This window comes from Ambystoma mexicanum, chromosome 14 (genome assembly GCF_040938575.1).
Source record: "Ambystoma mexicanum isolate Mex_15411 chromosome 14, UKY_AmexF1_1, whole genome shotgun sequence".
NCBI classification, from domain to species: Eukaryota; Metazoa; Chordata; class Amphibia; order Caudata; family Ambystomatidae; genus Ambystoma; species Ambystoma mexicanum.
In genome coordinates this window covers 540,067,848-540,083,164 of record NC_090940.1, presented here as the reverse complement: position 1 = coordinate 540,083,164, position 15,317 = coordinate 540,067,848, and the positions used below count along the sequence as shown (strand labels likewise).

At 43.9% G+C, this 15,317-nt stretch overlaps 1 protein-coding gene across 9 annotated transcripts in view; it reads left to right on the top strand.

Annotated features, from left to right (window-relative positions):
- The window catches only part of EML1 (EMAP like 1), an 821,887-nt gene that overhangs the window by 776,583 nt on the left and 29,987 nt on the right, over positions 1-15,317 (top strand). For all 9 annotated transcript variants that reach the window (XM_069637821.1, XM_069637826.1, XM_069637819.1 and 6 more), the window contains one exon: positions 55-186. In XM_069637821.1, coding sequence (XP_069493922.1) covers positions 55-186 — 132 coding nt within the window. The remainder of the gene's footprint in view (positions 1-54; positions 187-15,317) is intronic.

Sequence of the window (15,317 nt, the reverse complement as noted above, 5' to 3'; positions counted from 1 at the left end):
CCCCCCACAGAAATGTATTTGATCTTTAATAGTGCTCCATTTGTGTTTTTTTAGGGTCATACCGATGAGCTGTGGGGACTTGCGGTCCATCCTTTCAAACCAAATTTCTTGACATGTGGGCACGACAAACATATCTCTCTCTGGGACGCCACCAGTCACCGCCCCATCTGGAACAAAGCTATTGAGGTAACTAAAAGAAACCCTATTTAGATGCCTTCCATCAAAGTGAAACGGTTGACCTCAAAAGAAAACAAATGCATATTTAGAGGATGTGATGGAGGTTTGAAACTTAAAGTCTTTGCAGGGATCGAAATAAGATTTGTTAAGTAGGAGCTGAAAGCAGTTGCTGGGTATCCAGCATCAGTAAGTACACAAGAGCAACCTCAATGGGAACCAGGAGCTACTAGGTAGTGAATTTGGCTTCCAGTTGAGAGGCAACCTTTAACATTGTGCCATTATATGTGGCTCACATATGGTTTACATGTCTTCTAGATGTGTCTCAATGCTCCTTTATACTCTCTGCTAAACACCCAGAGTCAATGTCACATAGATATGGTTGTATGGCCCTAGTTGGTCTCGGGAGTCGAAAGTAGCTCCTGGTAGATCTTGGTGTCTCGCTAACCAGCTTCTTCTAAGCTACAAGCAGGAGCTAAAGCGGCCATGGCTTTTTATCACTTTTGAACCCTGTTTTATAGGTTTTTGCATAGATTTGATCATCCAGCAGAATGTCAGATACCACTGTTCTAGTCATGAACAATTATTCCAGAGGGAGTAGTTTTCCGAGACTGCATTTGTCTCCCTCGATTCATGTTTTTATTTACATGCACAGGACACCATGGACATCATTTAGAGTTCGCGAGAGGTCGCAACTGCAACTCCTGAGGTCTCCCTTGCTACCCCTGTGGTCTCACTTGCTACCCCTAAAAAAAAAGGCAAAACTGTGTTTTTTAATTTCTTTTACATTGAGGCTCATGGGCTGGGGCCAGCAGCATGTAGCTCTTTGTTTCTGGAGTGGCTGGTTTTCTGATGGCTATAGCTGGTAAAATAGCTCAGTGGTTTGAGCGCTGGCTGCTGCAATGTGTGTGTGATCTGCAGGTTCTACTCCCAGCAGGGTCAACTCAGCCTTTCATCCTGCTGAGGTTGATGAATGAGTGCCAATGCAGGTTGGGTGATATTGTATGTATATTTGTTCTATATGAAGCGCTTAAGCATAAGTGCTATACAATAACACATCTTTTGGCCTTGGACGTCTGCTTGCATTCACAGTGATGTAATATGGGCCTATAAGCACTGATAATAGCGATACATATGGTGATCTACATGTGGTGATCCATTCTTGTATGAAATGTATATCACTTTACAGTGATATTGTAACAATATTTTTCGTAGTGTACTCAGAAACAATGCTATGTTATGCCACTTCTGTTTTGTCGTGGTGTGAAAGGTGGTGTTGCATCGCTTGCCGTGATGTCACTTTGGGGTGGGGTCAAATTGCATCACTTCCTGTGATGTCATCAGAGGTCAAGGATTGTGTGATGTCACTTCCGCTACCCCTGGCATTTTGGTGAAATGAAGTCCCTGCAGGACACATCCACATTTGATGCATCACATGATAAAGATAGACAGTAAACAATAAAGATGGACAGTAAACAAGAGAGATGGACTGTAAACAAGAAAGATATACAGTATACAATGTGTGTAAAAGCATGAGGGTGGGATTTTGAAGGAAAACGTAAGGAAGTTTGGTCATTAAAAAGTAATTTTGTGAATCAAAGAAAAACATAATATTCTCAAATGGGTCTGGGAGGCAAGCGAGGGAAAGAAAATGCATACTCGATAGTGGTTGTCATTTGCCAAACAGTTAATTGTAGGAATCGCATGATAGTCCTAATTTCACAGTGATGCGTGTAACCTTTTTAGTGTCCGATGACACTGGGTGCCCACTGTGCCAGGACAAAAATGTTGTTACTAATGGGTAAGTCACTTTGATATATTTTGGTCTTGTGGCAAAATGAGACCACCGGAGATACTGCCATAAAGAGCTCATAGGTTAACCAAAAAGCAAAACAAAGAAGCAATGGGCAAGAGAGGAAGGGCATAGCCCTATGAGGCGTAGCCTTGCGTGGGGGCTGAAAAAAGAAAGGGGTGGGCAAAGGACTATTTTCAACTTGAAACTTCTCTTCAAAGGATGCTTCCTTTACTCTTCTCAAGCAAGTTTCCCTCCGGACCACCGGCAATACTACAGTCCTTCAATTGCCACACCGCGCACTGTGGATACTCTTTAGACTTCTCTCCTCCGGTTGCATCACCTGATACTTGGACCAGGTTTCTCATTCAGCCAAGGTGCCACTTATTCCAATAGGCCTTCCAAGGTTCATGGTTGTGATACTTCATGATCATCCTGAACTGACATCTGTTACTTATCTCTGGAGTGCCACATTATCTCCAGTTGCCAAGATGTACGACACTACATTATTGTGTTAAAGGGATGGTCTAGTAAACATTTTTATTTAAAAAATAGATAGGCCACATAAAAAAAAAAATACTAGCATCCTCCGTTTTAAAACTTCCTATGTAAAATTTTGAGCTATTCAAGCTCAAAATTCGAAAAAGCAAGCACAGCGGCGCAGCCATTTTTATGAAATGGAGGCCCTCCTGTGCTGGCTTTTGCTTTTGCGGCACTAATGAAGGAAAAGCCATCCAGCTGTAGTAAACAAAGTCTACCGCTGGGTGGCTTTCCCTTCATTAGTGCCGGGACTCGGAGGACGCGGACCAGAGACCAGAGCAGGAAAGCTGCAGCTGAATCTCGGTAAGTGCTATTTATTTTTTTTACAAAAAATAAGCACTAGCTGCGTTTTTTTTTCTAAGTTTTCCGGGCTGGAGGAGCCCGGAAAACATAGAAATAAAACCGCAGCTTTAAAAACGTATTTATGTTTGCGGTCGCTTTTGAAGCGACCGCAAACGTAAATACAACGTTATTGTGTTGGAAAACGCTGCGGTTTTTCGTTCCAAGTTTCTCAGGCTCCTCCGGCTCGGAGGAGCCTGAGAAACTTGGAAAGAAAAACCGCATCGTTTTCCAACACAACCGCGTGTGTTTCTGCCTGCTGTGGCTATCACTTTGGGTCTCCGGTGCTCCCAGGGGAGCACCGGAGACCCAAAGTGAAAGCCACAGCAGGCAGAAACACACGCGGTTATGTTTACATGCCGCGTAGTGTTTCTACCTGCAGCTGATTTCCCATTTGGGGCTCTCGGGCTCCCCGTGGGGATCCCGAGAGCCCCAAATGGGAAATGCTAAATGCTGCGTTGTCTGCCTAAATCTGCTTTCCCATTTGGGGCTCTCGGGCTCCCCGTGGGGAGCCCGAGAGCCCCAAATGGGAAAGCAGATTCAGGTAGAAACAACGCGGTTGTTTTCCGCAATGCCGCGTTGTTCTGCCTGAATCTGCTTTTCCATTTGGGGCTCTCGGGCTCCCCGTGGGGAGCCCGAGAGCCCCAAATGGTAAAGCAGATTCAGGCAAACACAACGCAGTTGTGTTGGAAAACGCTGCGGTTTTTCTTTCCAAATTTCTCAGGCTCCTCCGTGCCGGAGGAGCCTGAGAAACTTGGAAAGAAAAACTGCAGCGTTTTCCAACACAATAACGTTGTATTTATGTTTGCAGTCGCTTCAAAAGCGACCGCAAACATAAATACAACGTTTTTAAAGCTGCGGTTTTATTTCTAAGTTTTCCGGGCTCCTCCAGGCCGGAAAACTTAGAAAAAAAAAACGCAGCTAGTGCTTATTTTTTGTAAAAAAAAGAAATCGCACTTACCGAGATTCAGCTGCAGCTTTCCTGCTCTGGTCTCCGGTCCGCGTCCTCCAAGTCCCAGCACTAATGAAGGGAAAGCCACCCAGCGGTAGACTTTGTTTACTACAGCTGGCTGGCTTTTCCTTCATTAGTGCCGCAAAAGCAAAAGCCAGCACAGGAGGGCCTCCATTTCACAAAATGGCTGCGCCCCAGTGCTTGCTTTTTCGAATTTTGAGCTCGAATAGCTCAAAATTTTACATAGGAAGTTTTAAAACGGAGGATGCTAGTATTTTTTTTTTATGTGGCCTATCTATTTTTTAAATAAACATTTTTACTAGACCATCCCTTTAAATAACGGATCCAATAGGTGGAGGCTGTCTGTCATAGATTAATAAGGAATACATGACTTGAAAACCAAAATGTGTACCAACCCATTGTGCCAGATTTAATTAATTTGTGATGTTACACTATTAGCCACACATTCTGTTGTACATGTTTGGGAGTAGTGCGAGAAACCTGAAGGTGTCTCCCTGACTAGCCCCCTGGGGTCTGTCTTCCAGGTGGCCAGGACACAGCCATCGCTATAGGATCCGGTTCCTGGGGGGTGGACTAGTGAGGGAGGATCACCTGGATCGGGTGTCCTCGGGGAGTGGAAGTGGGACACCGACATGTGAGATGAGGTATCACCCTTCTTATGACACTTTTTCCCCAGCCTACCATTTTGGATCCACAAACACTTTACCCCACCCCCCTCTTCCGACGTGAACACTTTTTCATATCACAAAGGACAACAGACTAACACTCGAGCCATTTACCTTACATGTCCCAACAGCAGGGTCAGGCAATTGACCAGAATCGCACACACCTGATGGGCCTTTACCTTCCCCACAGGGATAAAAGGTGGAGTGCAAGACGAGCAAGGCAGACCAAACAATGAGAGAGCTAACTCAGCACAGCAGTTCAAGAGGAGAAGAAATATGGTGCCAACCGAGAGGGTGACAAGGAGAGAAGTGAGCTTGCACTTTCAGACCAAGGCCTGTGAAACCTCTACAGAAGGAATCGTAAGACCGCGAACAATAGCCACTTTGTTTTGCAGCAGATGTCAACGGTACACAAGACCTTCCTCTGCTGATAACCAAGCCGAGAAGAGACACTTGTCTCCATGGTATCAACCTTGATTCCAAAGAGAAAGAAAGCCAAGCGTTTATTGCAGCCAGTGAGTCGAGGGTGGAATCGATAAGAAACTGAACTGTGTTGAATGAAAAATAGCAAACGGCTAATTGAACTGTGAAAGAATGAAAGAGCTATTAATGTAAAGCGGGGAGAAAACCAGTAACAGAAGAGGCTGGCACCACGTGGGCGCTCACTCTTGAAACTCTGGGCGATTACCCAATTGTTCAAACTACCATAACCAGAAGGCCTTGGGAAATGCGAGAAGGGGGTCAAAGTGGTCATACAGGGGTCTTGTAAAATCCTCTGTACAGTTGAAAGTCTGACCGACGGATGATTGTGAAGCCAAGGTAAATGAGTCCTGTATCGTAAGTGTTGAATTAGAAAGGCACAATTGGCAAGAGTAAACCCAAACAAGGGATGTCCACAGTGAACTGTTTAAAAAACATTGAGATGTGTAAATGTCACAAAGGAAATTGTCTTAAAAGGCACAGTGAACCCGATCGAGGGAGGCAAACAGTCGAGTCAGTTCTGAGACCGGAAGAGGGGGATCCGAGGGTGAGAAGCCAACATCCACAGACCTGTGAATTCCGCAAAGCAAAGTACAAAAGGGAAAGCCTTTTGCAAGACATGCCAAAGTGAACCCGATAAAGAGAAGCTGATATTCGAGAGGTGTCTGAGCCCAGAAGAGGGGGAACCCAGGGGTGAAGAACTACCACCCAAATTGAGAAGAACTTTTTGTTGAATTTTTGTTTTGATACTTTGAACCACAGGCCGTCCAAAGCAAGTGGATAGAATATAGGAGGACCTGGTATCGTTAAAGAACTTATTAGGGATGTGTATATGGAAGAGGGGGATCCAGGGGTGAAAGACCTCACCCAATGTATACGTGAAAAGGAACTTTGTTTATTATTTGAATACAGCAGGCCTACGGCGGCAAGAGACTTTTTACCAGAAAAGAGACTTAACTACTGAAAGCCCTGATTGCTGAAAAGGGAACTGCTAGGTCGTGCTGGGAAAGCTCGAGCAAGTGCTCTGCTCCAAAATCCTACCTTGTCCCATGCTTAAAACGTGAGGAAGGGAGACCCTGATTACAGTATCCTGACTTATTATTTGTGAACTCTTCCTTCATTCAAATGAACATTATCCCACACTTCTTTTTGTATTTAGAGTAAGGATTTGGCTACAGGTTTATTAGTTTTCCTTTATTTTCTTAGGTTTCCTTTATTTTGACATGCCACCACGAGGACTGCATTATTATTGTTTGATGGTCGAAGCTTGCTCCCATCTTAGGTTTAGGTTTAGATTAGATGTTTTTCCAACTTACCTATACAGTTTAATAAACACTGTTGAACTGCGATCACTTGTGTCCGTCTTTACTGTTGCCACCATGAGTTCCTTACAGCAGTCTTTCCTCTATGGATGATTGATGTAGGCCTCCCTGTTAGCCTCCCATTCAGTTATGCTTTTCTGGGAGTAGTTCTTCTGTCTGAGAATGGACGTCTTTATTAGCTACCCATCCGGTTGTTCATTTGTGGGAGTAGATTTTTCTCTATGGATTATTAATGTAGTCCCCCCTATTAGAGACCTATTTAGTTATGCATGCCTGGGAGTAGTTCTTTGACTCTATGGATAATGGATATAGACCTCACGGTTAGCCACCCATTCAGTTAGGCATTTCTGGGAGTAATTATTCTACTCTGTGGGAATGGACGTCTTTATTAGCTACCCATCCGGTTGTACATGTGTGGGAGTAGATTTTTCTCTGTGGATGAATAATGTAGACCTCCCAATTAGAAACCTATTTAGTTATGCATGCCTGGGAGTAGTTCTTCGACTCTATGGATAATGGATATAGACCTCACGGTTAGCCACCCATTGGCCCTCATTACGACCTTGGCGGAGGACCATGGTGCAATTTGCACCATGGTCCATGGCGCTAAGCTGCCAACTCCGCCAAGGTGGTTGGCGGACTTACCGCCCCATGCCGACCTTGGCGGGGCGGTAAGTCCCCAATCCCCATTTTACACTTCCCCATTCCCATTCTTGCCCCATAGGGTATAATGGGAGTGGGGAAGGCGTTAATTACGCCACCGTAAATTACGGTGGTGTAATTAACATCAAGGTCCCTTAGCGCCATGGATTTTTCCGCCTGCAAAAAGCAGGCGTAAAAATCATCCATGGCGCTACGGGAACTCGTAGTCTGGCGGAGAGGTACGCCATGCACTACGCCGGCGTAAAACCCTCTCCGCCAGGGTCCTAATGAGGGCCATTGTGTTTAGCGTGACTGGAAGGAGCAGTTCTACTCTATGGATTACGGATATAGAGCTCGACTGTTCATAGTTTGCAATTGGTCTCTGGCGATAAATGCCTCTGAATTGTTTTGGATAAACTGATGATTAGCGTTCTCACTTGAGGTAAATATCGGCTGCTCTGGCGGTTTCTTGTATCATCCAACCTATTCTTGGCCATGGGAAGATTCTACAATTGCTGTTAAAAAAGAAAGACTGAGCACTATAATTTGCTTCTTAAGTTTTGAAATATTATCTAGGTATGTTTAAATATTTTTTCTATAATGTGCCATATTTGACAATATTATTGTAGTCTTAGAGCTCAAGGTAGGGGTAATTAGCATCTATCTATCTATCTATGTTGGTTTTTATATAGCGCTGTTCGCCTAAAGGCCTCAGAGCGCTCATGGTATAAATGACCCGCAACTCTGGTCATACGTTGGGAAAGGGTCATTATCCCAAGCGATAATGACCCCTTCAGAGGGCTATAAGGCTATTCGCACACAGTGATAATAGCAATAGATATCGCTGTGGTGGGGAAGCAAAAAGCGACTGCTTAATAGTATGTAAAGGAAATGGGTAAAACACGATAGTAAATTAGATGTGGCCGCGTTTTACTGATTTAATAATAATGTTACATTTGCACGGTGCATATTTTAATTGTAAATGTGGTTGTACGGGAATTAGTTTACCGTGAGCACAATTATTTGTAATGTGAAAAGTAAACTGTTTCTGTTTACTGAACTGAAAGCATTTTTCCATGTTTTAGCTTTCAGTTCATTGACTAACAGAGGTTGCCTGTCTTGTTGAAGGTGCAGTGAAAAAAGAGATATTGACCAAGAGTGAGTGTCTTGTTAAAAGAAAGCTTGCGAGAACATTTTGTAGCGCTATTTTCTGAATGCAGAGAAATGTTCTCTAGTGTTTCCCTGTCTGCTTTTGAAATCAGAATGTTCGGAATGCAGTCCATAGCAGTAGTTATTGACTGTAGTCGGATTGCCTCAGAGGATGTCATTATTGACTTCCATGTACTAATGTTCTGTGGATTATTTTGGTTCCAAGTTTGCTTCTAATTGTAATAGAGTTGTTGATTTTTACTGGTTGTTGATTGTAATAGAGTTGTTGGTTTTTACTGGTTGTTGATTGTAATAGAGTTGTTTGTTTTTACTTGTTGTTTTCTCTCCCTTTTTTAACCACATCTTTATTTTATGTGTTCCAAAGAGTTTGAGCATTTATTTCCATTCCTATTGCGGACTGTTCTGCCCCTCGTATTCCAGAACCGAAATCATTGTTTTCCCTCTCTTCTGAGTAAGTGCAGAGCCTTTGCTGAAAAATTATAGCGCCAAAATATCCACAGTGCTTTGGGGCAAAATGTCTGCGTGCAGATTGATTTTCCCATTGAAAACAGCACCAGAAAAACCACACTGTTTCCCCCAACTCAGCAGCTTTCTAGAAAATCTTAGCAATGTTACATGGCGCTGCAGACTGTCGGCTCTCATTAAGCATCCTTCTCTCCCATTTTTTTTTTTAGTGCTGATTTATGCAAGTTAATGCCTTCTCTATTGCTATTTTTGTTCATTCCCCAAGAAACTAGTACGTTTAGTTCTAGGGCTCTTTTTAGCTGGCTGCTGTTTATGGCACTGAGTAGGTGTAGCCGGGATGCTATATCCGGCACGGCAGGACTTTTGGGAACAGAACCACGCACGAGTAGGCTGAAAAGTAGGCTTTCCCAAGAAGGATGTCAGATGATGGCTTGCTCTATTTCCCAATTGGAGGCGATCGGAGACATGTGGCCGGCAGGTGATTCAGGCGTGGCGTGTACCTTTCAGGGGGTGATGAATACACATTTTGCGACAGCAGTTGTCTCAAAGCTTTTCGGGCAATACTCGGTTCCTCTCATCACATTCCTCAACCTGAAGAATGGTATTGAATGGACAGATGTTTAATAATCAAAATATGAGTCTTGTATATAGCGCGTCATGTCAGATTTCTCCCACTTCAAACCACTTGCAATAATTGCATTAGCCATTTTGATGGTTCTCAATGTATTGACCCCAGAAGGATGAAGGACTGAGCGTGCTCTCCTGCGGGATTAGAATTTACAAAGCACATGCTGCCAGAGGCGAGCCTTTAACTCGTGAGCTATTCTTGCCAACCATACTGGAACATAAAGGTTGTGTTGGCTTTTTTTTCTCTTTGAACTTTTTGAATGTAGAAGACACGACGATAACGGAGAAAGCTTGCTCGGCCTTGTTCTGGCAGACTGTATTTCAGTCCAGCGGGTTGGCTGCTGTAGCCCATAGGATCATAATCATTGCATTGGCTGAGCAGGCCAGAACTTCAGACCCCAATGCAATACCGTCTCTAGGGGTTCATCCACCAGCCGCAGTGCTCTGCAAGTCACCAAGTTTGCATCTTAGTGGAGTCTTTCGATCCTAAGAGGAAAGAACCCTGTCCGCAAAGTACTGCTGAAATGCCCCACTCACAGTCCTTTCCTCAGTTCCCACTCCAGTCCAAAGAGAGGAAGTAAAGTCATGTGTGCCGTACACCCAAAAGTGCACCTTCCATTCCCTAGGAGCGTACCATTCAGCTTATTTGCATGGGGCTTTCGTTGAATGTTCCTATTATTCTGTTATTGTGTTTGACGGAGGGGGATGCCCCACTTCCCCCTCTTGTCTTGGCCCTCCTTCCTCATCCAAAACCTCGATTTTGAAAAACAGGTCTGCATATTCCATATCATTTTAGCAAATTTGGGGAAATACTTGAGGGTGACCATCCACCACTGCATCAATGGAATTTATAAAGGGAACTATGAGGATTAGTTTAGGAAATCCAAGCTACAAATGAGGTGGCGCAAATTGTGCCTGACATTACCTGCCGATTACATTCAGTAATCGATGATTACATTCAGTATCGATGGTCATGATGAAATTTGCAGCTTCTTGACTTTTTCAGGCACTAACTGTGCATGTGCAGTAAGTACCATCATGCATGGTTTAATAGTCTGAAACAAAGACAGACGTGTATTAGGCATGATACCCGGCCAAGGGTACTGAGGCAAAGGTTGACTAGACCCTTGGATAAAGGAGAAGAGACCCTCCCAAATCAGAGAAGATTCAAATGGGCAGCCTTATTGATGCAGCAAGGTTTTTTTTTTTGATAACACATTTTATTGATTTTTGAGACAAACAAACAAACAACATAAGCACACTGTCGATACAGGTCATTGATAGTTTCCCACCGTCATTTCAGGCAACATTTTAAATCTGAGTTCACTGCCCCTTTGCAGGAGCTACATTTGATGGCACCCTGGATGTTGAGGGGCGCCACATTCTCTCTCCCTGTCCGCTTATACAAAGTCACCTCTCAGTGGGCGTCTTCCCACGATGCAGCAAAGTTAATACACTTGCAAATAAAGGTGTTGCTGAGAGATCGCTTATGGTGTGCAGTGACACCACCCACAGGTAGATAGCTACACAGTTAAAGGGCTGTTCTCTGATATGAGGGGAGCTGGTATTTTGCAAGTTCGAATCCTGTGGTGGGTGGCCTTACCCTTGGCTGCTTCCCAGATTGTTGGAAGAAGAGGCAACAGTGACACCTGTCTTTACTGCAGGGAAACTGCAACAGTATGGCATGAGGTGCTATGCAAGGATGCACGATGATTTGTATTGCCTAGTGAGGAATTATTTCTCATCCTACAAAAGTAAGGGATATGTAAGGTATATTTGCGTTCTGTAGAGTTTGGAATAAAGATCTAAAATGCATGGAAATGAGATGGTTATCTATTCTGCCAATAGTGAGACAGAAATTAACATGTAAGGAGCTCTTTGTCATCGGCCGAGCTAGCTATACTCCTGCCAAGTTGGCAAAGGGATATTTTGACATCGGAGATTGAATGGCACTGCCAGCATAGCACAGATGTTGCGTGCGTGCACGTGCACACACACACACGCGCGCACAGGCATGCGGAGGCGCACGCGCACGCACGCCTCTATATCCGAGCTGTAATGATTGAATGTAAGGGAGCACCATGGCTGCCAATTACTGGGTAAGAAAACACCTGGGATCCTGTAATGCCCAAGAAAACCAGGAAAACTACAAATTGTAAACATCTATATCTTCTTAGAGAAAAGAAGAACACATCTATTGTTACACATATTAAGGTGCCAGTGGGGAACATATGTCCTCTCTTTAATTAATATTCAGGTATAAAGCACAGCATGAACATGGAAATATGTATTCATCAATTTGGCGACAGCAGGAAGTGCTCAGTTCCAGCCCAAATTAGTATGTGCCAGTGTAATTGTACACAGTAGGAAAACGTTTCATTCACAACCAGACTGAAAGCTGCGAGTGCTTCTCCCCCCTGCAAATAAACTTATTTTATAGAAACTGCTGCTGTGACGGGGCGACCGGCTGGGACAGGTGCCGGATATTCAACGACTACTAAGGACTAATGCCAATGGACGCGCATACCGGTGCAGAGACCACACAGTGCTGCGCTACTGTTAAAAGATGGCAGACCAAATGCTGGCTATCCACACTCTGTACAGCGCTCCTCTGCTCTCCAGCTAGGTCCGTCCAGTGGAGTAACTTTGCTGAAAATGTTTGGGGAGGGCCATGACAGCTAAATGAAAGAGGCAGCGGCCAAATGAGTGGGACAAAATGCTATGCCACAAACGTTTGGGGGGGAGCACAAGCACCATTGCCCCCTCCCCCTTAGAAATTACACCTATGGGTCTGTGCTTTAAACAATAAAAAAATATATATGATGCGGAAAAACAAGCACCTTTTGGAACTTTGCCGCGTTAAATGGGATGAACCCCTCTGTGTAATGAAACGTGGGCACCGACAGCGTTTGGTGGACCCTCGGTTATCTCTGTGCGAGGTTTGCCGTAAGCTCTTAGGCACGATCTCCAGGAAATCCGATCTTTCAGATATCGTAGCAGGCGTACCCCAGAGTGACTAAAATGGGAAGGTACAGGTGGTGAATTTAGGAAAGATGGTGAACAGGTGTACAATAACCCAGGACCTGACGAAGTAAGGCTCAGACGTAAAGGCACATTCTCTCTTTGTGCTTTGCATGTAGGAAAAGCCGGTCCTGCCCTGCTTATCTCGTCTACATCTTAATTTACATTTCTTTGCATTTCTACCGATTCCTACGTTTAGTTTCCTCTTATCTGTAATCTTGTTTCTGCAGTGCCTCCATCATTTAGACGGAACATATACAGTATTTTATTTTACCTTTTTTGGTTTTAAAGAAGCAGTAGAAACAACTTTAATTTAGATTACATTTTTTGAATTACTTTTTGTATGCATCTAGTGGTCATTTCCTTTTTTTATTTGGTTTTGTTTTGACTGAAAAGCCTTTCCCCCCCCTTAATAAATGTTAGTTTGGGTCACTCAGATGTATCTACTTTTAGTATTTCAATTTGATATGCATTGGTATTAACTTGTAATCTAATGACTGTTTTATCAAATAGAACATGAGAAAAATGAAACACAGACAGGCCTAAACCCATCACCTAAAAACAGCAGGCATAACTGCATACAATGCCATCTAAAACAAGATCTAAACAGAAGGACCACACATTGCAAGTACACGAAGTGTTACTACACATCAGGACATAAAGAGGCTGCAGGGAACAATCCCAAATATGAAAATACAGTCACAAAATAAAGCCATCTCGGCTTTTCCGCAAGCCACTGTTTACCAGTTTTCTCCGCATGGGCCAGAAAGTGCTATACATCGATCAAGTAAAGGGCCAGGAACCAGCTACACTGCCCAATCGTACTCTTCGATTTCGCTTCGCTAATGCTGGTCTTAGAAATAGCTCAACATCCTAGCAGCCAACTCTGACTGTTAACACGTAAAGAAAGAGGAAAGCCAGGACAAATTGCAGCCACACAGTGTTTGAAAATAGGAGACCGACGATTAGCCTGGAGTAAAGGGCCCAGTGATGGATCTTGAGCACCAATGAGAAATATGCCAGAGAACTTTCTAGAGAGGATAGCCGTGTTTACGGTTTGGTTGGGGTTAGGGAGGGATCCAGGCAAGAGGGTGGGTTGGGAGGAGAAATGTGACGTGTGGAATGTGTCATCTTGAACATGTTGGATTATGTTATAAAGACGAATAAACATATTTTATAATTAAAAAAATTAACCCTGGTGTCTGTGTAATATGGACAAAAAAAGGACATCTTGATTGTTCCAAATGGCAACCCTGTACACCGTTCCATTACTGTTTTTACCTCCACATAAAACCCAATTATGATGCTCAAATGTAGCAAAGCAGTCGGATCCCATTTCCTACACAAGGGCTGAACCCAGTCTAGCTAAGGCTTTTGACCCGCACCCGGAGTTATGAATATGCTGTAAATGAGGTCTTGTTCCATCCGTTTTACTCAGTCATTGGTCAGAATGCCTTTGAATTGTATCTTAACTTTGATTTTGCTTTTGTAGGAATCTTCTGGGGTTTATCTCATCAATCTCTAAAATTCATTTACACTAAATTCTTAAGCACGCATCAAAGCCTAAGCTCAATTTCAGTTTGTTCCATGCGATAACACCCTGAAAGTTCCCTCAATTCTGCCTTCTGACTCATTACGCCACATTGGCACTCCCGGCAGACAGGGAGGGAAAAGGCATTCTCTGACTTCTCTGTAGGTGATCTACCACTGAGCACCCACAGACTGCTGCCCCGCAGGTAGCAACTGCTAACGGTTCAGCCCGGTAAATAGTCAGTAGTACTCCTATTGGCTGACTACCAACCGATAGGGACTGTGTTACCACTGCCCCCTTCACCTGTGTCATTCACGTAGCAAATGTAGTCACATGTCTGTCATGCCATGTTGTTCTTGAATCTAATTCCAAACCAGTACAAATATTTGCACTTTGCCACTCATTGTGTACAGCGCTTTGGCTTGTTTTATACCCTTTTCCAAATTCACAGCATTTGACAATCCTGACCCATTTTAATGTCGAAGCCCCCTTCATTAATTAGCTGTTTTACCTCCTCTTCGAGTGTAAAGGAGGTTGCAATCTCCTTAATGTTTATAAACAGTATTTCTCCCCGCCGGCTGAAACAGGGAGTATATATTTTCATGACTTAAGCACAGATCCTTGGTACCTGCATGTTTAAGGAATCGGTCTTAAGCACTGATCCACTGACCTCCAAGTCTGCTCTTAAGCACATTAATAACCTCCTTTTGTGTTGGAGTTTGCTGGCGTGGCCTATGTAGCAAAAACATTGAGACATTTAGTTGGGAAGCCAGTGTGACCCTGTAACAAAGCCTTCTGTAACATGATGTTATCATGGTCTGCTACTCGTCGGATACACCGCCCCCCCCCCCCCCGACCCCAATACGTCATTGTCTTCTATGTGGTCTGAGGCTCCAGGAAGCTCAGGCCAGGAGAGTGATCTGACTGAAAGTTGGGTCCTTATGTCCGCTGGGACGTGGGAGTCAGAAGAACAATCAGGAGAATGGTGGGGCTCAGTCCAAAGATTTGGGGGAAGGTGGAGAGCTTAAACCAGAGCACTCTGCGAATGCAAGGTTAAAGGGTCCAGTGGCTTATGGGGAAGCGGGGCTGTGCCCACTCACAATTGGCCCTGCTGTCGTTTTCTGTCTTCCCATCTGGGAGACGGGGGGCTACTGTCAGACTGGAAATTCATTTGAGCTCTGAATCGACCTGTAAGCAAAAAAAAGTATTACTTTGCAGCCCATTGACATGACATCACAGATCCTTTGATTGGCAGAGTAATTGTTAAACATGCACTCATTGGTTTGAATGATGTGTAAGATTTGCTTTTTCCGATTCATGCCACAAGTGCTGCTAATTGCCATGTCAACCAGATATTCTGCTTTCAAATACTCTGTTTGAATGGTTTTGCCTCGTGTGGGTGCTGCGCCTCACCAAAATGTGCCAAAACCAAACGCCATAGGAGAAATGTGAACTAGATTTGGAGGAAGGTTTTTGAGTGTGTTAAATCTTTGAAAAGGTGTTTTTATTTTTTGTAGTGGCTTTTGGTAGATATGTATTTGCTTTTTTGAATACTGGCCCCACTTCTTGTTGCAGT